At 37.3% G+C, this 13,746-nt stretch overlaps 1 protein-coding gene across 1 annotated transcript in view; it reads right to left on the bottom strand.

The window, feature by feature from the left end:
- Positions 1 to 13,746, bottom strand: part of LOC149806178 (target of rapamycin complex subunit lst8-like) — a 45,909-nt gene that overhangs the window by 16,025 nt on the left and 16,138 nt on the right. Inside the window, exons 4-6 of the mRNA XM_089951092.1 lie at positions 7,437 to 7,512; positions 4,901 to 4,975; positions 1,859 to 1,936 (exon numbers count right to left, since the gene is read on the bottom strand). Of these exons, the coding sequence (XP_089807218.1) occupies positions 1,859 to 1,936; positions 4,901 to 4,975; positions 7,437 to 7,512 (229 nt within the window). The remainder of the gene's footprint in view (positions 1 to 1,858; positions 1,937 to 4,900; positions 4,976 to 7,436; positions 7,513 to 13,746) is intronic.

The following is a 13,746-nucleotide window of genomic DNA, read 5'->3' as shown; positions in this document are numbered from 1 at the left end:
AGCTTTAAACTTTATCCCCATATTCCATCAGAGATGTCTCCTCCAATGAAATCAGCATCTCTTTCCACTATTCAAGACAAAAAGATCTAAGCCTAAAGCACTAGCTTTTGACCAATCTGACATCACTGGAAACACTTTCTTGATGCACAATTCAATATACTTCAATTTGACATCACTGTAAACACCTGCTTGATGCACAACTCAATATGCTTCAATTTGACATCACTGTAAACACCTGCTTGATGAACAATTCAATATACTTCAATTTGACATCACTGTAAACACCTGCTTGATGCACAATTCAATATACTTAAATCTGACATCACTGGAAATGCTTGATGAACAATTCAATATGCTTCAATCTGACACAACTGGAAATGCTTGATGAACAATTCAATATGCTTCAATTTGACATCACTGGAAATGCTTGATGAACAATTCAATATGCTTCAATCTGACATCACTGTAAACACCTGCTTGATGCACAATTCAATATACTTCAATTTAACATCACTGGAAATACTTGATGAACAATTCAATATGCTTCAATCTGACATCACTGTAAACACCTGCTTGATGCACAATTCAATATACTTCAATTTAACATCACTGGAAACGCTTGATGCACAATTCAATATACTTCAATTTGACATCATTGTAAACACTTGCTTGATGCACAATTCAATATACTTCAATCTGACATCACTGGAAATGCTTGATGCACAATTCAATATACTTAAAGAGAACCATAAATGTTAATTCTCTTTTCTTTCGTACCCATTTAATGACAAGCAGTGATTACGTGTTAATAATAAAACAATTATGACACTCTTGACTTTTGACTATAAAAAGCCAAAAAGTGGTTTGTAAAAAGATATAATAAAAATTTATGTAACATGGATGGGATGGAATGATACACAGACATAACTGTCAAGCAGATGATGAAGAATACAATATATAAACAATACCATAAAAAAATCTACATGTTAACATTTCACTTACATATTTACATAACTATGTACAACAAATAAAAACATGAAAAACACAAATACAATATCAATACAACATACATTTTGTGACATACATTAAGCACTGTACGTGAGAAAGCCTGCCAGTAGCTTCTCATGGGTCGGTGGTTCTTCCTGGGGTCTTCCTCCACTATTTATACTGGCCGCCATGTATAACCTATCTTGTGCTGAAAAATGGTGTTAAACCTTACCACAACAACAACTATAAACAAATCTGTAATGTCTGGAATACAATTCTAATATTTAACAATTTCAACACAAATATATTGTAATCTAGGCCAGTATTGTTACGTTTTGCACAGAACTACTGCAATTCACCTTACACTGATTTGTGGTACTAATTTTAGTTTGTGTGTTATTATAAGACTTCAGTTTTCCTTATTATCTGACCAACTGGCAACTTGCTTTTTTCTTAAGTCTTCTTTTAGGTTGTATTTTTATCAGCTAAGTAACTAAGATATTAATTTCATGTGTGTGTGTGTGTGTGTGTGTGTACATGTATCTATGTATGTATGTAAAAAAATGTGTATGTATGTATGTGTATGTGTGTGTATGTACATATGTATGTATGCATTTATGTATGTATCTACGGGGTTTAACTGTACAACAGCACCATCCTAGCAACATAGTTCTAAAAATATTTAAGAAAACTAACTATGGAAAACTTGAATAAGATTATCCCTTCCAAATTAAGAGTAAACATTTAGTACTTCAATATAAATGGCAAAGATCTTAAACAAGCTATAAGTTGCTATCTAATAGAAAGACACAAGAATATATTTTCTCTTGCAAGAAAAAAGATAAAAGGGATGCAATGTTCTTGGTATTACCTTGTTGTTCACAGCTGCCATCATGGTTCCCATAGGGTCAATACTGATTGATTGGATTGACGCATCTTGCTCAGGAACCTGCATTGTGGAAAGAATGAAATAAAGCTCTATTTGGTACAAATTAACTGAAAGTAATTGCTGATTGCTTGTAGAAACAGTACAAATCCAGCATTTATTTCTGTTCAAGATGAATTTATTTATTAAACAATTCCTTTCTCAAAAATTGAACTTTCACTCAAGCGAGACTGAAATGTATCTATTATCTGTGGATGTAGCCTTATTTAGTGATTTCTATCACACACACACACACACACACACACACACATCAGATAATCTTGATCAATCAGATGCTTGCCAAAAGCATGAGTTATTGTTGTTGTTGTTGTGGGGTTTAACGCCATTTTTCAGCACACGATAGGCTATACATGGCGGCCAGTATTAATGGTGGAGGAAGAACCCGGGAAAGCCCCGGAAAGAACCACCGACCCTCGAGAAGCTACTGGCAAGCTTTCTCACATACCCACATTGGCTGAATCTTAGACTCGAACCGCCGCAGACAGAGGTGAGATGGCAGTGATCCGTAACGAAGAACGCTTTAGACCACTCGGCCACTCGGGGCCCCAGCATGAGTTATAAAACCAAGCATGTTGATGCACAATGAGGTCTTCCTGGACTTGCTATTAGTTGGGACATAAGCATGCAAATGATCTATAGATGGTATTTTTCTACACAAGGCCAATGTTTATGTGTTGCCCCTGATTTTTCCTGTGCTGAGTGGTGCAAGGGCACAGCCTAGACAGCATGGTGGAAACAGTTTGGCATGTACAATTAAAGCATGGTCATTCCACCAGGCCATAAAGGCCTACGAAAAGCATTGTTTATGGTCTCCACAAATTCTGCCACAGGTAAAATATTGCCATGAACAACAGCATATGTCACAGATAAATAAACTTATCAGTGCAGTAAATATTTCATATAACAATCCAAAAGGGACCAAAAAAGTTATTGTTAAATCAAATGATTTATACCATAGGAGATAATGGAAGGGATATTTGGCTATGCATAGAAATAAATGATATATTGTTGTATTAAAAGCTAAGTTTCTTGCTTTTTTATTATTGTTTCCATTGCTTTTCAAAACAAAAACCAACATGACCTCTATTTGATCCAACATGTGAATGTGTGCCTGCATAACTTCATTTCTGTAATTTTGAGCAACTATTTCTAAGTCAACTTAAGACACTGAGATTCAACCTTGTGCTGTGAATGTAGGTAGTTTACAAATGGTTGAGTATTGGGGGCGTGGAGTATACAGTGACAATTTTACTTGGCTGCAGGTTTCAAAAGTCTGTATATGATGTTCAGTACACATAATAATCTTTATCTTTTGATAAAAGTTTGACCCTTGCTGGCTTCCAAATTAACCATGGTAGAGGAATGGTAACACTTTCATAAAGAGGCTATCCACAGCAGGTGAACTTTTTATGACATAATTAAAACAAGTTTTCAATTCATGTTCATAGTAATTTGTTTATTTCAACATCTGACCCTTGTTTAAGAGCATTTTAAAGATGAGAAAACAAATGCAAGGAATCTGTTCTTAAAATAGGTATAGTTTACATCAAATATAATAGCCACAGAATTAAAGACTTAAGTAATCATCAGATTTCGCACTGCATAATTCTAATAAACAAAGAATGTCCACAATGGTACATTTAAGATCATTCCGATTGTCTAAATGAAAGCATGCATATCATTGTGTATAATACATGTAGCTGAATATGGAAAAATTATTTAGAGATATAATTGCTGATAGTCCAGTTACCATAAACGCAGAATTATGATACAGTAGCTATTCAAAAATTTATACTTTTATAGCATATATTTACCTCTGCATTTTCTAAAGTCACTACCCATATAAGTTGCCAATAACAAAGACCAGACCCTGCACTCAAAAAAAACACTATTCACACTCAGAAAGCTAATGCAGACATGAGACTACAGCAATACAAACCAATCGTAAAGTCTTTGGATATCAATGAAGTTTTGGAAGATATTAAGCATAACTGAAATAGACCTAATAATAATGGTTGCAATGGAAAGGGCCCACCTTACAACAGTCTGCCTGGCAGGGTCTACAACACAGCATAATGAGCAGGGTAAAGAAGTTTAGGAAAATAATGTTCAGGGTACATAACTTCTCTAAAGAATGAAATGGAATGCTGGAAATGAAACTCATTCAAGGTCTCAGCACTATAAAGCAGCATGAAAAACTTGGTTGAAATCATGAGGAAACAAAGCCAGGAGGGCATGTAATCAGGGGCAATAACTCTTCTAAAACAATAATGTGAAATGTTGGAAATGAGACTCATTCAAGGTCTCATTATTATGAAACATTATGTCAGCAGGGGTGATATCATGTCAGTAGGGTTGACATTATGTCAGTAGGGTTGACATTATGTCAGTAGGGTTGACTATGTCAGTAAGGTTGACATCATATCAGTAGGGTTGACATTTTGTCAGTAGGGTTGATATCATGTCAGTAGGGTTGACATTATGTCAGTAGGAGTGATATCATGTCAGTAGGGTTGACATTATGTCAGTAGGGTTGATATCATGTCAGTAGGGTTGACATTATGTCAGTAGGGTTGATATCATGTCAGTAGGGTTGACATTATGTCAGTAGGAGTGATATCATGTCAGGAGGGTTGACATAAAACAATTTTTCTGCAGAAAATAGTGAAAACTTAAAGCTGGAGGACAGACAGCCTGGGCACCTTAATGCCTGTAAATAATGCTGTGGAATGCTAGAAATCAAACTGTTGATGGACTGATGGATAAATACTGTGATTGATAAAGGTCACTGATAACTTCACAAGCAGGCCCAAATTGGACTCATTATAATTATTATTTGTCAGCTCTACTTCTACTTCAAGTGAAGTTGTTACAAAAATAATTTTTTAAAAAGAAATACGCTTTGAATTCAAATGTGCTCAGTATGTTTTGTCACTTCATGGTCAGTAGACTGACATTAACTCTTACTAGCTGTTCATTGTTATCTGTCTTTAGGTCCCAGATGTGTATAGCTCCACTCTGGTCACCGATAAACAGCTCACCCTGTAAGTACAAAATGCAAACTTTATTATAATGGAGCAACTCAAATAAAAGCTTTTTAATCGTACATATTGTACAAAAAATCATCATAGGAATCGTTAAAAAGAAGAAAATATTCTCCGAAAAACAAAAGTCATAACATGACTTAATGCAATTGTCCATCAGATACATTGGTCTAAATCTAAATTTGATTGCTGATGAAAGAAAAAAAGTCCAGAATAGAACTGTTTACTTAATTTTAGTATATACCTGTACTATATCTTCTCACACACAAGTCAGGTCCAAGTGCAAACTAAACAGACCCAGATCTACAATAGTAAAGTGTGCCAAAAAATCTATTAGTAATAATCCATGCACTGTGATGTGAGCAATCAGTAGAATAAAGAATAGAGACCCATATCTACCAGTGCATTATGCAATGGCTGTTCATGATCTATGTTGTTTGGAGTTTGACTTGACTAATAAGTGAGCATATACCATACTCTAAAATACTAAGAATTTTAAATGTCAAGATACTTTGAGGCCTACAATAATCAATACAAATTTAAAACAACCATGACAATTTTCATAGCACATTTACACTATGAAATTATATACCAGCAATTTCTCATGGATGCATGATGGATACAAGGACTGACAATATGCTCTCCTGTCCTTGCAACCCAGATTTTTAAAATTAATTTTAGATCATAAATATAATGCATTGATCAACTATTATTATCCCTGTGCCTGAAGGAAAAACATGGTAGACCGTCCATCCCTCACTCCCTCCATCCATCCATCCATCCATGTCTGTTATTAATGTAGTGTATCTCCTCTTACTCCATCCAAGATACAAACTTTAAACTTTGAAATATAATTAGGAGTGGTCTACATATTGGCATAATGGTTTCTACATTTTTGAATTAAGACTCATAGGGCAGGGGCTAAGGGACGGGAGATGCTTCAAGATTTATAAAACAACTTTTCAGATATTGTTGATGTGGATCTGAAATATGAATTTTATCATCAAGATTTGGGATATATTATACGCAATGTGCTTGGATCACACCTGAAGTGTTACCTAAGGGGCATGGGAATCTTCCTCCTGGTTGAAAGTGTTAAGATCCCAATCCTATAACCAGGTAAAGGTTTGAAGGAAATTAGGAGGCAAAATCAGATGTGCATTCAATACAGATATCATGTCATTTCCCTGGTGTTATAACTTTGAAACTGTTGAAAAAAACACCATATAACCATGTGTAGGTCATAAAGAAATTAGGAGATGAAATCAGACATTTATTCAATACTGAGCCTGTGTCATATCTCCGAGGTAGCGGATTTGACCCTCAAACGTAACTCGAAAACTTCTGAGATCTCCACTCTATAACCATAAAAAAGTTACATGTTGTAAGGGCATGAGGAGATGAAATCTGACATACATATTCAATAGACCCTGGGTCATGCACCTAAACAGGGGGCTAGCCCCTAGGTCATAACTTGAAAAGCTTTGAGATCCCCATCCTATAACTTTATGTGCATGTCTGAAGGGCATAAAGGAGATGAACTGAGATATATATCCAAACCAGACCCTGGATCATGTCCCTGATGTAGGGGAAATAGGTGAAAAGTCAGAAATTGTTAAGATTTCCAGCTGATAATCATGTATACATTTAATGGGCATCTGGAGATAATATACTTGTGTATTAAATGCATGCTCTGGGTCATGCCTTTGGAGTAGGGGACTTGCCCTTGGGTCAAAACTTGGAAATTATTAAGATCCCAACCAAATAAGCATATAGAATTTTAACTGGATATGATGGGATAAAATGAACATTTACAGTTCTACAACATGGACCCCTCAGTCAGGCCGTGCCCCAAAAAGGCACAGTTTGTAAAGTGTAGGATATGCAAAGACAAACCACTGACCAAATTCTAGCTCAGCTCTTGTGTTGATCCAATTGAATCAACTTTTTCCTTTACATGTTTAACATAGGATTAAAGATCTTATGGTAAAATTATCTAATGTTGCTAATTATGAGAATCATACTCATAAATACTTATAAAATGTGCAATCCCAAGATATCTGCAAATACTTATAAAATGTGCAATCCCAAGGATATCTGCAAATACTTGTAAAATGTGCAATCCCAAGGATATCTGCAAATACTTATAAAATGTGCAACCCCAAGGATATCTGCAAACACCTACAAACTGTACAGTCCCAAGATATCTGCAAATACTTATAAAATGTACAGTCCCAAGATATCTGCAAATACCTATAAAATGTACAGTCACAAGGATATCTGCAAAATTCCCGTTTCTCTCTTCCAATCTCAATGCACAAACTTCCTTTCCAACCCCATCCCATTCCCCAACTTCTCTCCCTCCAACCCTAATGGGGAAAATATTGGAACAAAAGCATTCCCCTTTCCTCAGGTGACCTGTAGTTATGAAACATTAATACATATTCAAAAACACTAACCTGGTTTGGGTGTAAGCATACACAGTTGACTGGAGCATTCACCTGAAAAATTCGTTGGCACTGAAGATTTCGTGATCTGAAAAATATTGCTTGACAATATTAATACGGTTATGGTCGTCTTTTTCCTACTGTCACGTAAAACAACTTGAACTCAAGGACATCCAAGATAGCTCTGTTTCATTTTAATGAAATACAAAACTGGGACCACAAAATAGTTATTAAATAAAGATATTCTCCTAAAAATCCCAGCTCATGGAAGTAAAATGGCCACAGTGTCACTTTGGCCAGGACAAAAGAGGATATGCTTACTGCCTATTAAAACAGTGTCAACTTAGTGATCAGAGTTTACATGTGAGCCCCTTTCGGCATAAAATTATCTCACACAGAGAAGGGAAGAACTGAGGTAGCCAATCTAAGAGGCCCTGACTCTAATCTAAGGTGGATTGGATGATTGCCATAGATTATAGGTTACAATGGTTGAGTGGAACCTGTAAAATAGGTCAGGCCTAAGTTGTCCCCATCCATACTCCTCACATCACCTAAAACAGGTTGGCCTAATCTGCCCCTCCTACTCCACCTGAAACCTACTGAAAAGCAGATCTAACATACCCCGTCCCATATTGGAAAGTAGATAGGAAGTTGGATACAACACCAGGCCCAAATGAACCTTGAATCCAAACCAGTCCCAAAAGGTCCTGCCATGTGACTGTTATGACTTTAACTGAACAAGAATTAATAGGGAAAACTCATTTAAAAGTTATTCCAATCAATTCACCCAATCAAGATTTCACTAAATATGACATGTAATATTCAGAGTGGGTTAGATGTATATTTTCTTTGCAGTTTTGGAGATCACATTTATATCTGCTGCCCAAAAACATTAATATATTGGTGCCTAAAAACAAATGAGTGGAAAACAAAATCACCCAGTAACAAAATTAGCACCAATTATCATATGCTACCAATGGAATAATCACCATGTTTATGTCTAGAGGAATAACTGCAAAATGTCCATTCACTACGAAACTGTCATACATGCTTTAGAGTTAAAACTTTTTGTATTTTCCAACAAAAACACCATGGCAGTAATCTCCCACCAATCTCTGCTATATATTAGTGGTATTGAAAATTTACAAATCTAACGAGCTCAAATTTCATCATTGTATGAAACAAAAATGAAAGCATGTGCATATTACCGTAGCTTACAGTACACTACATATGTTGCTGTCCGGTGTCATCTGGTTCAAGTCCAAGAGTCCAGCATCTTCAAGAATATTATTGTAACTAACAATATACTATAAATGTTGCAGTCCAGTGTCATCTGGTTCAAGTCCAAGAGTCCAGCATCTTCAAAAATATTACCGTAGCTTACAGTACACTACAAATGTTGCAGTCCAGTGTCATCTGGTTCAAGTCCAAGAGACCAGCATCTTCATAAGCATTATGTTTTCTTTCTCCCAGTATTTCTATAACTTGCAAAGTTTACCAGTTCATGAAAGTACAATATCCAAGTGGCAACATTACTGACAAAACAATGATGATTCTGAAACTTGGGCATGAGGAGTATGACCTTGTGCTTCTGTAAGTGACATGTGTCAAGTGTGCAGCATGTACAATATGATCACAAAGTATTGTTATTGTACAAAATAAACCACACAGTTAAGTGAATATGGGACTTCAGCTGGGACACTGACCATGTGACAAAGTCATAATTCATCACAGGAGTTTTCAAATAAGAATTTGGTGCCACCTTTACAGGCTAAGTCTTACAGGATCTGACATGTCTCTCAGGAAAGGTCACTTGTAAAACTAGATCTGGTCCTAAATGATCTGACATGTCTCTCAGGAAAGATCACTGTCTTATAAAACTAGATCTGGTCCAATAGGATCTGACATGTCTCCCAGGAAAGGTCACTTGTAAAACTAGATCTGGTCCTACAGGATCTGACATGTCTCTCAGGAAAGGTCACTTGTAAAACTAGATCTGGTCCTACAGGATCTGACATGTCTCTCAGGAAAGGTCACTTGTAAAACTAGATCTGGTCCTACAGGATCTGACATGTCTCTCAGGAAAGGTCACTTGTAAAACTAGATCTGGTCCTACACGATGTGACATGTCTCTCAGGAAAGATCACTTGTAAAACTAGATCTGGTCTACAGGACCTGGCATATCTCTCATGAAAGGTCACTTATAAAACTAGATCTGGTCCAATAGGATCTGACATGTCTCTCAGGAAAGGTCACTTGTAAAACTAGATCTGGTCCTACAGGATCTGACATGTCTCTCAGGAAAGATCACTTATAAAACTAGATCTGGTCCAATAGGATCTGACATGTCTCTCAGGAAAGGTCACTTGTAAAACTAGATCTGGTCCTACACGATGTGACATGTCTCTCAGGAAAGATCACTTGTAAAACTAGATCTGGTCTACAGGACCTGGCATATCTCTCATGAAAGGTCACTTATAAAACTAGATCTGGGTTACAAAAGAAACAAATACAAATCAAAACAAAACTTTTATTACATTAAGTAATGTTTACAGCAACAATGGAATTTTATACAAATATTGGCACAGACCTAATGAAAATAAAAGCAATATACTTACTAGTAAACACCAATGGTTTTCATTCTTCTTCCCCTTTCTTTCTTGTAGTCCCATTATTTTTGTGTGCTGAAAACCTCTTGTCAATATAAACATACCTTCAGGATGAGTAATGGCAAGATGGCCATCATCGCAGGAATATGGGACGTTGTTGTTGTTGTGTGTTTTAACGCCATTTTTCATCACACGATAGGCAATACATGGCAGCCAGTATTAATGGTGGAGGAAGAACCCAGGAAAACAACGGAAAGAACCACTGACCCACGAGAAGCTACTGGCAAGCTTTCTCACATACCAACATTGGCTGAATCCTAGACTCGAACCACCGCAGACAGAGGAATATGGGATGTAACATTGGTACCATTTTCCTTTTGGTCAAACTAGGTATTATAAGAAGTCTCTTTGTAAAAACATCATTGTCATTGTTTTGGGAAAAGTTCAGATAATATTTTCAAGATGGTGGCCATGTTGAGGATCATTTTGCATCATTCTCATTTAGGACCAACTAAATACCCAACATGTCTTCTGACGAAATCCCATGGTAAAATGACATCTTAAAAGGAGCATTAATAACAAGATTTTCAAGACAGACACCATCGTGGCCCTACTGGACATCAGATTTGCACCATCTTAACTCAAGATGGACACCATTGTGGCCCTGTTGAACATCAGATTTGCACTATCTTAACTCAAGATGGACACCATTGTGGCCCTGTTGAACATCAGATTTGCACCATCTTAACTCAAGATGGACACCATTGTGGCCCTGTTGAACATCAGATTTGCACTATCTTAATTCAAGATGGACACCATCGTGGCCCTGTTGAACATCAGATTTGCACTATCTTAATTCAAGATGGACACCACTGTGACCCTATTAGACATCAGATTCGCACCATCTTCATTCAAGACAAACACCATTGTGGCCCTATTGGACATCAGATTGCACCATCTTAATTCAAAATGGACACCACTGTGGCCCTATTGGACATCACACTTGTGCCATCTTAATTCAAGACAGACACCATTGTGGCCCTATTGGACATCAGATTTGCACCACCTTAATTCAAGACAGACACCATTGTGGCCCTATTAGACATCAGATTTGCACCACTTTAATTCAAGACAGACACTATCGTGACCCTATTGGACATCAGACTGCATCATCTTAATTCAAAATGGACACCACTGTGGCCCTATTGGACATCAGACTTGCACCATCTTAATTCAAGACAGACACCATCGTGGCCCTATTAGACATCAGATTTGCACCATCTTAATTCAAAATGGACACCACTGTGGCCCAATTGGACATCAGATTTGCACCATCTTAATTCAAGACAGACACCATTGTGGCCCTATTGGACATCAGACTGCACCATCTTAATTCAAAATGGACACCACTGTGGCCCTATTGGACATCAGACTTGCGCCATCTTAATTCAAGACAGACACCATCGTGGCCCTATTGGACATCACATTGCACCATCTTAATTCAAAACAGACACCATTGTGGCCCTGTTGAACATCAGATTTGCCATCTTAATTCAAGACAGACACCATTGTGGCCCTATTGGACATCAGACTGCACCATCTTAATTCAAAACAGACACCACTGTGACCCTACTAAACATCAGATTTGCACCATTTTAATTCAGGAACAACAAGACATCTTAAGTCTTCTGGTGAAAACCCCATCCTGACATGCTTTCCGTTTTGGCAAAGTAACAAGAACATTACTTTCAAGATAATTGCCATGGTGACCTTATTGGATTGGCATCATTTCCATTTAAGACCAACTAAGCTATATAATTGTTTTGGAAAAGGTTGATATGACCAGCCATCTAGGAGAGATAATAAGATTTTCATGATGGCCACTGTGTGGGCAAAACATCAGTACCATTTTCAAGATGACCACTGTGTGGGCAAAACATCAGTACCATTTTCATGATGACCACTGTGTGGGCAAAACATCAGTACCATTTTCATGATGGCCACTGTGTGGGCAAAACATCAGTACCATTTTCATGATGGCCACTGTGTGGGCAAAACATCAGTACCATTTTCATGATGACCACTGTGTGGGCAAAACATCAGTACCATTTTCATGATGACCACTGTGTGGGCAAAACATCAGTACCATTTTCATGATGACCACTGTGTGGGCAAAACATCAGTACCATTTTCATGATGGCCACTGTGTGGGCAAAACATCAGTACCATTTTCATGATGGCCACTGTGTGGGCAAAACATCAGTACCATTTTCATGATGGCCACTGTGTGGGCAAAACATCAGTACCATTTTCATGATCACCACTGTGTGGGCAAAACATTAGTACCATTTTCATGATGGCCACTGTGTGGGCAAAACATCAGTACCATTTTCATTTAAAAGCAATCAGGCAACATAAGAAGTCTTTCAGTATAAACCCAATACTGACATGACCATTCATTCAAGAGAAGTAGTGATAACAAAATTTTCAAGATGTCTGAGCAGCACCATTTTTCTTTAAACCAACAATATATTATAGGAAATCGTTTAGTAAATACCCAATGCTGACATGACCATCCAGTCAGGGTCAAGTCCATTTTAATACAGGGCAATCTAGTGATGACATGACCATCCTCTCAGGGTCAAGTCCATTTTAATACAGGACTATCTAGTGATGACATGACCATCCTCTCAGGGTCAAGTCCATTTTAAAACAGGACTATCTAGTGATGACATGACCATCCTCTCAGGGTCAAGTCCATTTTAATACAGGAATATCTAGTGATGACATGACCATCCACTCAGGATCAAGTCCATTTTAATACAGGACTACCTAGTGATGACATGACCATCCTCTCAGGGTCAAGTCCATTTTAATACAGGACTACCTAGTGATGACATGACCATCCACTCAGGGTCAAGTCCATTTTAATACAGGAATATAAAGAGATGACATGACCATCCAATCAGGATCAAGTCCATTTTAATACAGGACTACCTAGAGATGGCATGACCATCCACTCAGGATCAAGTCCATTTTAATACAGGACTACCTAGTGATGATATGACCATCCACTCAGGCTCAAGTCCATTTTAATACAGGAATATCAAGAGATGACATGACCATCCAATCAGGATCAAGACCATTTTAATACAGGACTACCTAGAGATGACATGACCATCCACTCTGGATCAAGTCCATTTTAATACAGGACTACCTAGTGATGACATGACCATCCACTCAGGGTCAAGTCCATTTTAATACAGGAATATCTAGGGATTACATGACCATCTACTCAGGGTCAAGTCCATTTTAATACAGGACTATCTAGTGATGACATGACCATCCACACAGGGTCAAGTCCATTTTAATACAGGACAATCTAGTGATGACATGACCATCCACATAAGGTCAAGTCCATTTTTATATAGGACAATCTAGTGATGACATGACCATCCACACAGGGTCAAGTCCATTTTAATACAGGACAATCTAGTGATGACATGACCATCCACATAGGGTCAAGTCCATTTTAATACAGGAATATCTAGGGATTACATGACCATCTACTCAGGATCAAGTCCATTTTAATACAGGACTATCTAGGGATGACATGACCATCCATTCAGGGTCAAGTCCATTTTAATACAGGACAATCTAGTGATGACATGACCATCCACTCAGGATCAAGTCCATTTTAATACAGGAATATC

Source organism: Sinohyriopsis cumingii, chromosome 2, assembly GCF_028554795.1.
Source record: "Sinohyriopsis cumingii isolate HCF-2022 chromosome 2, ASM2855479v2, whole genome shotgun sequence".
NCBI lineage: Eukaryota > Metazoa > Mollusca > Bivalvia > Unionida > Unionidae > Sinohyriopsis > Sinohyriopsis cumingii.
This window is presented reverse-complemented; position numbering and strand designations above follow the sequence as displayed.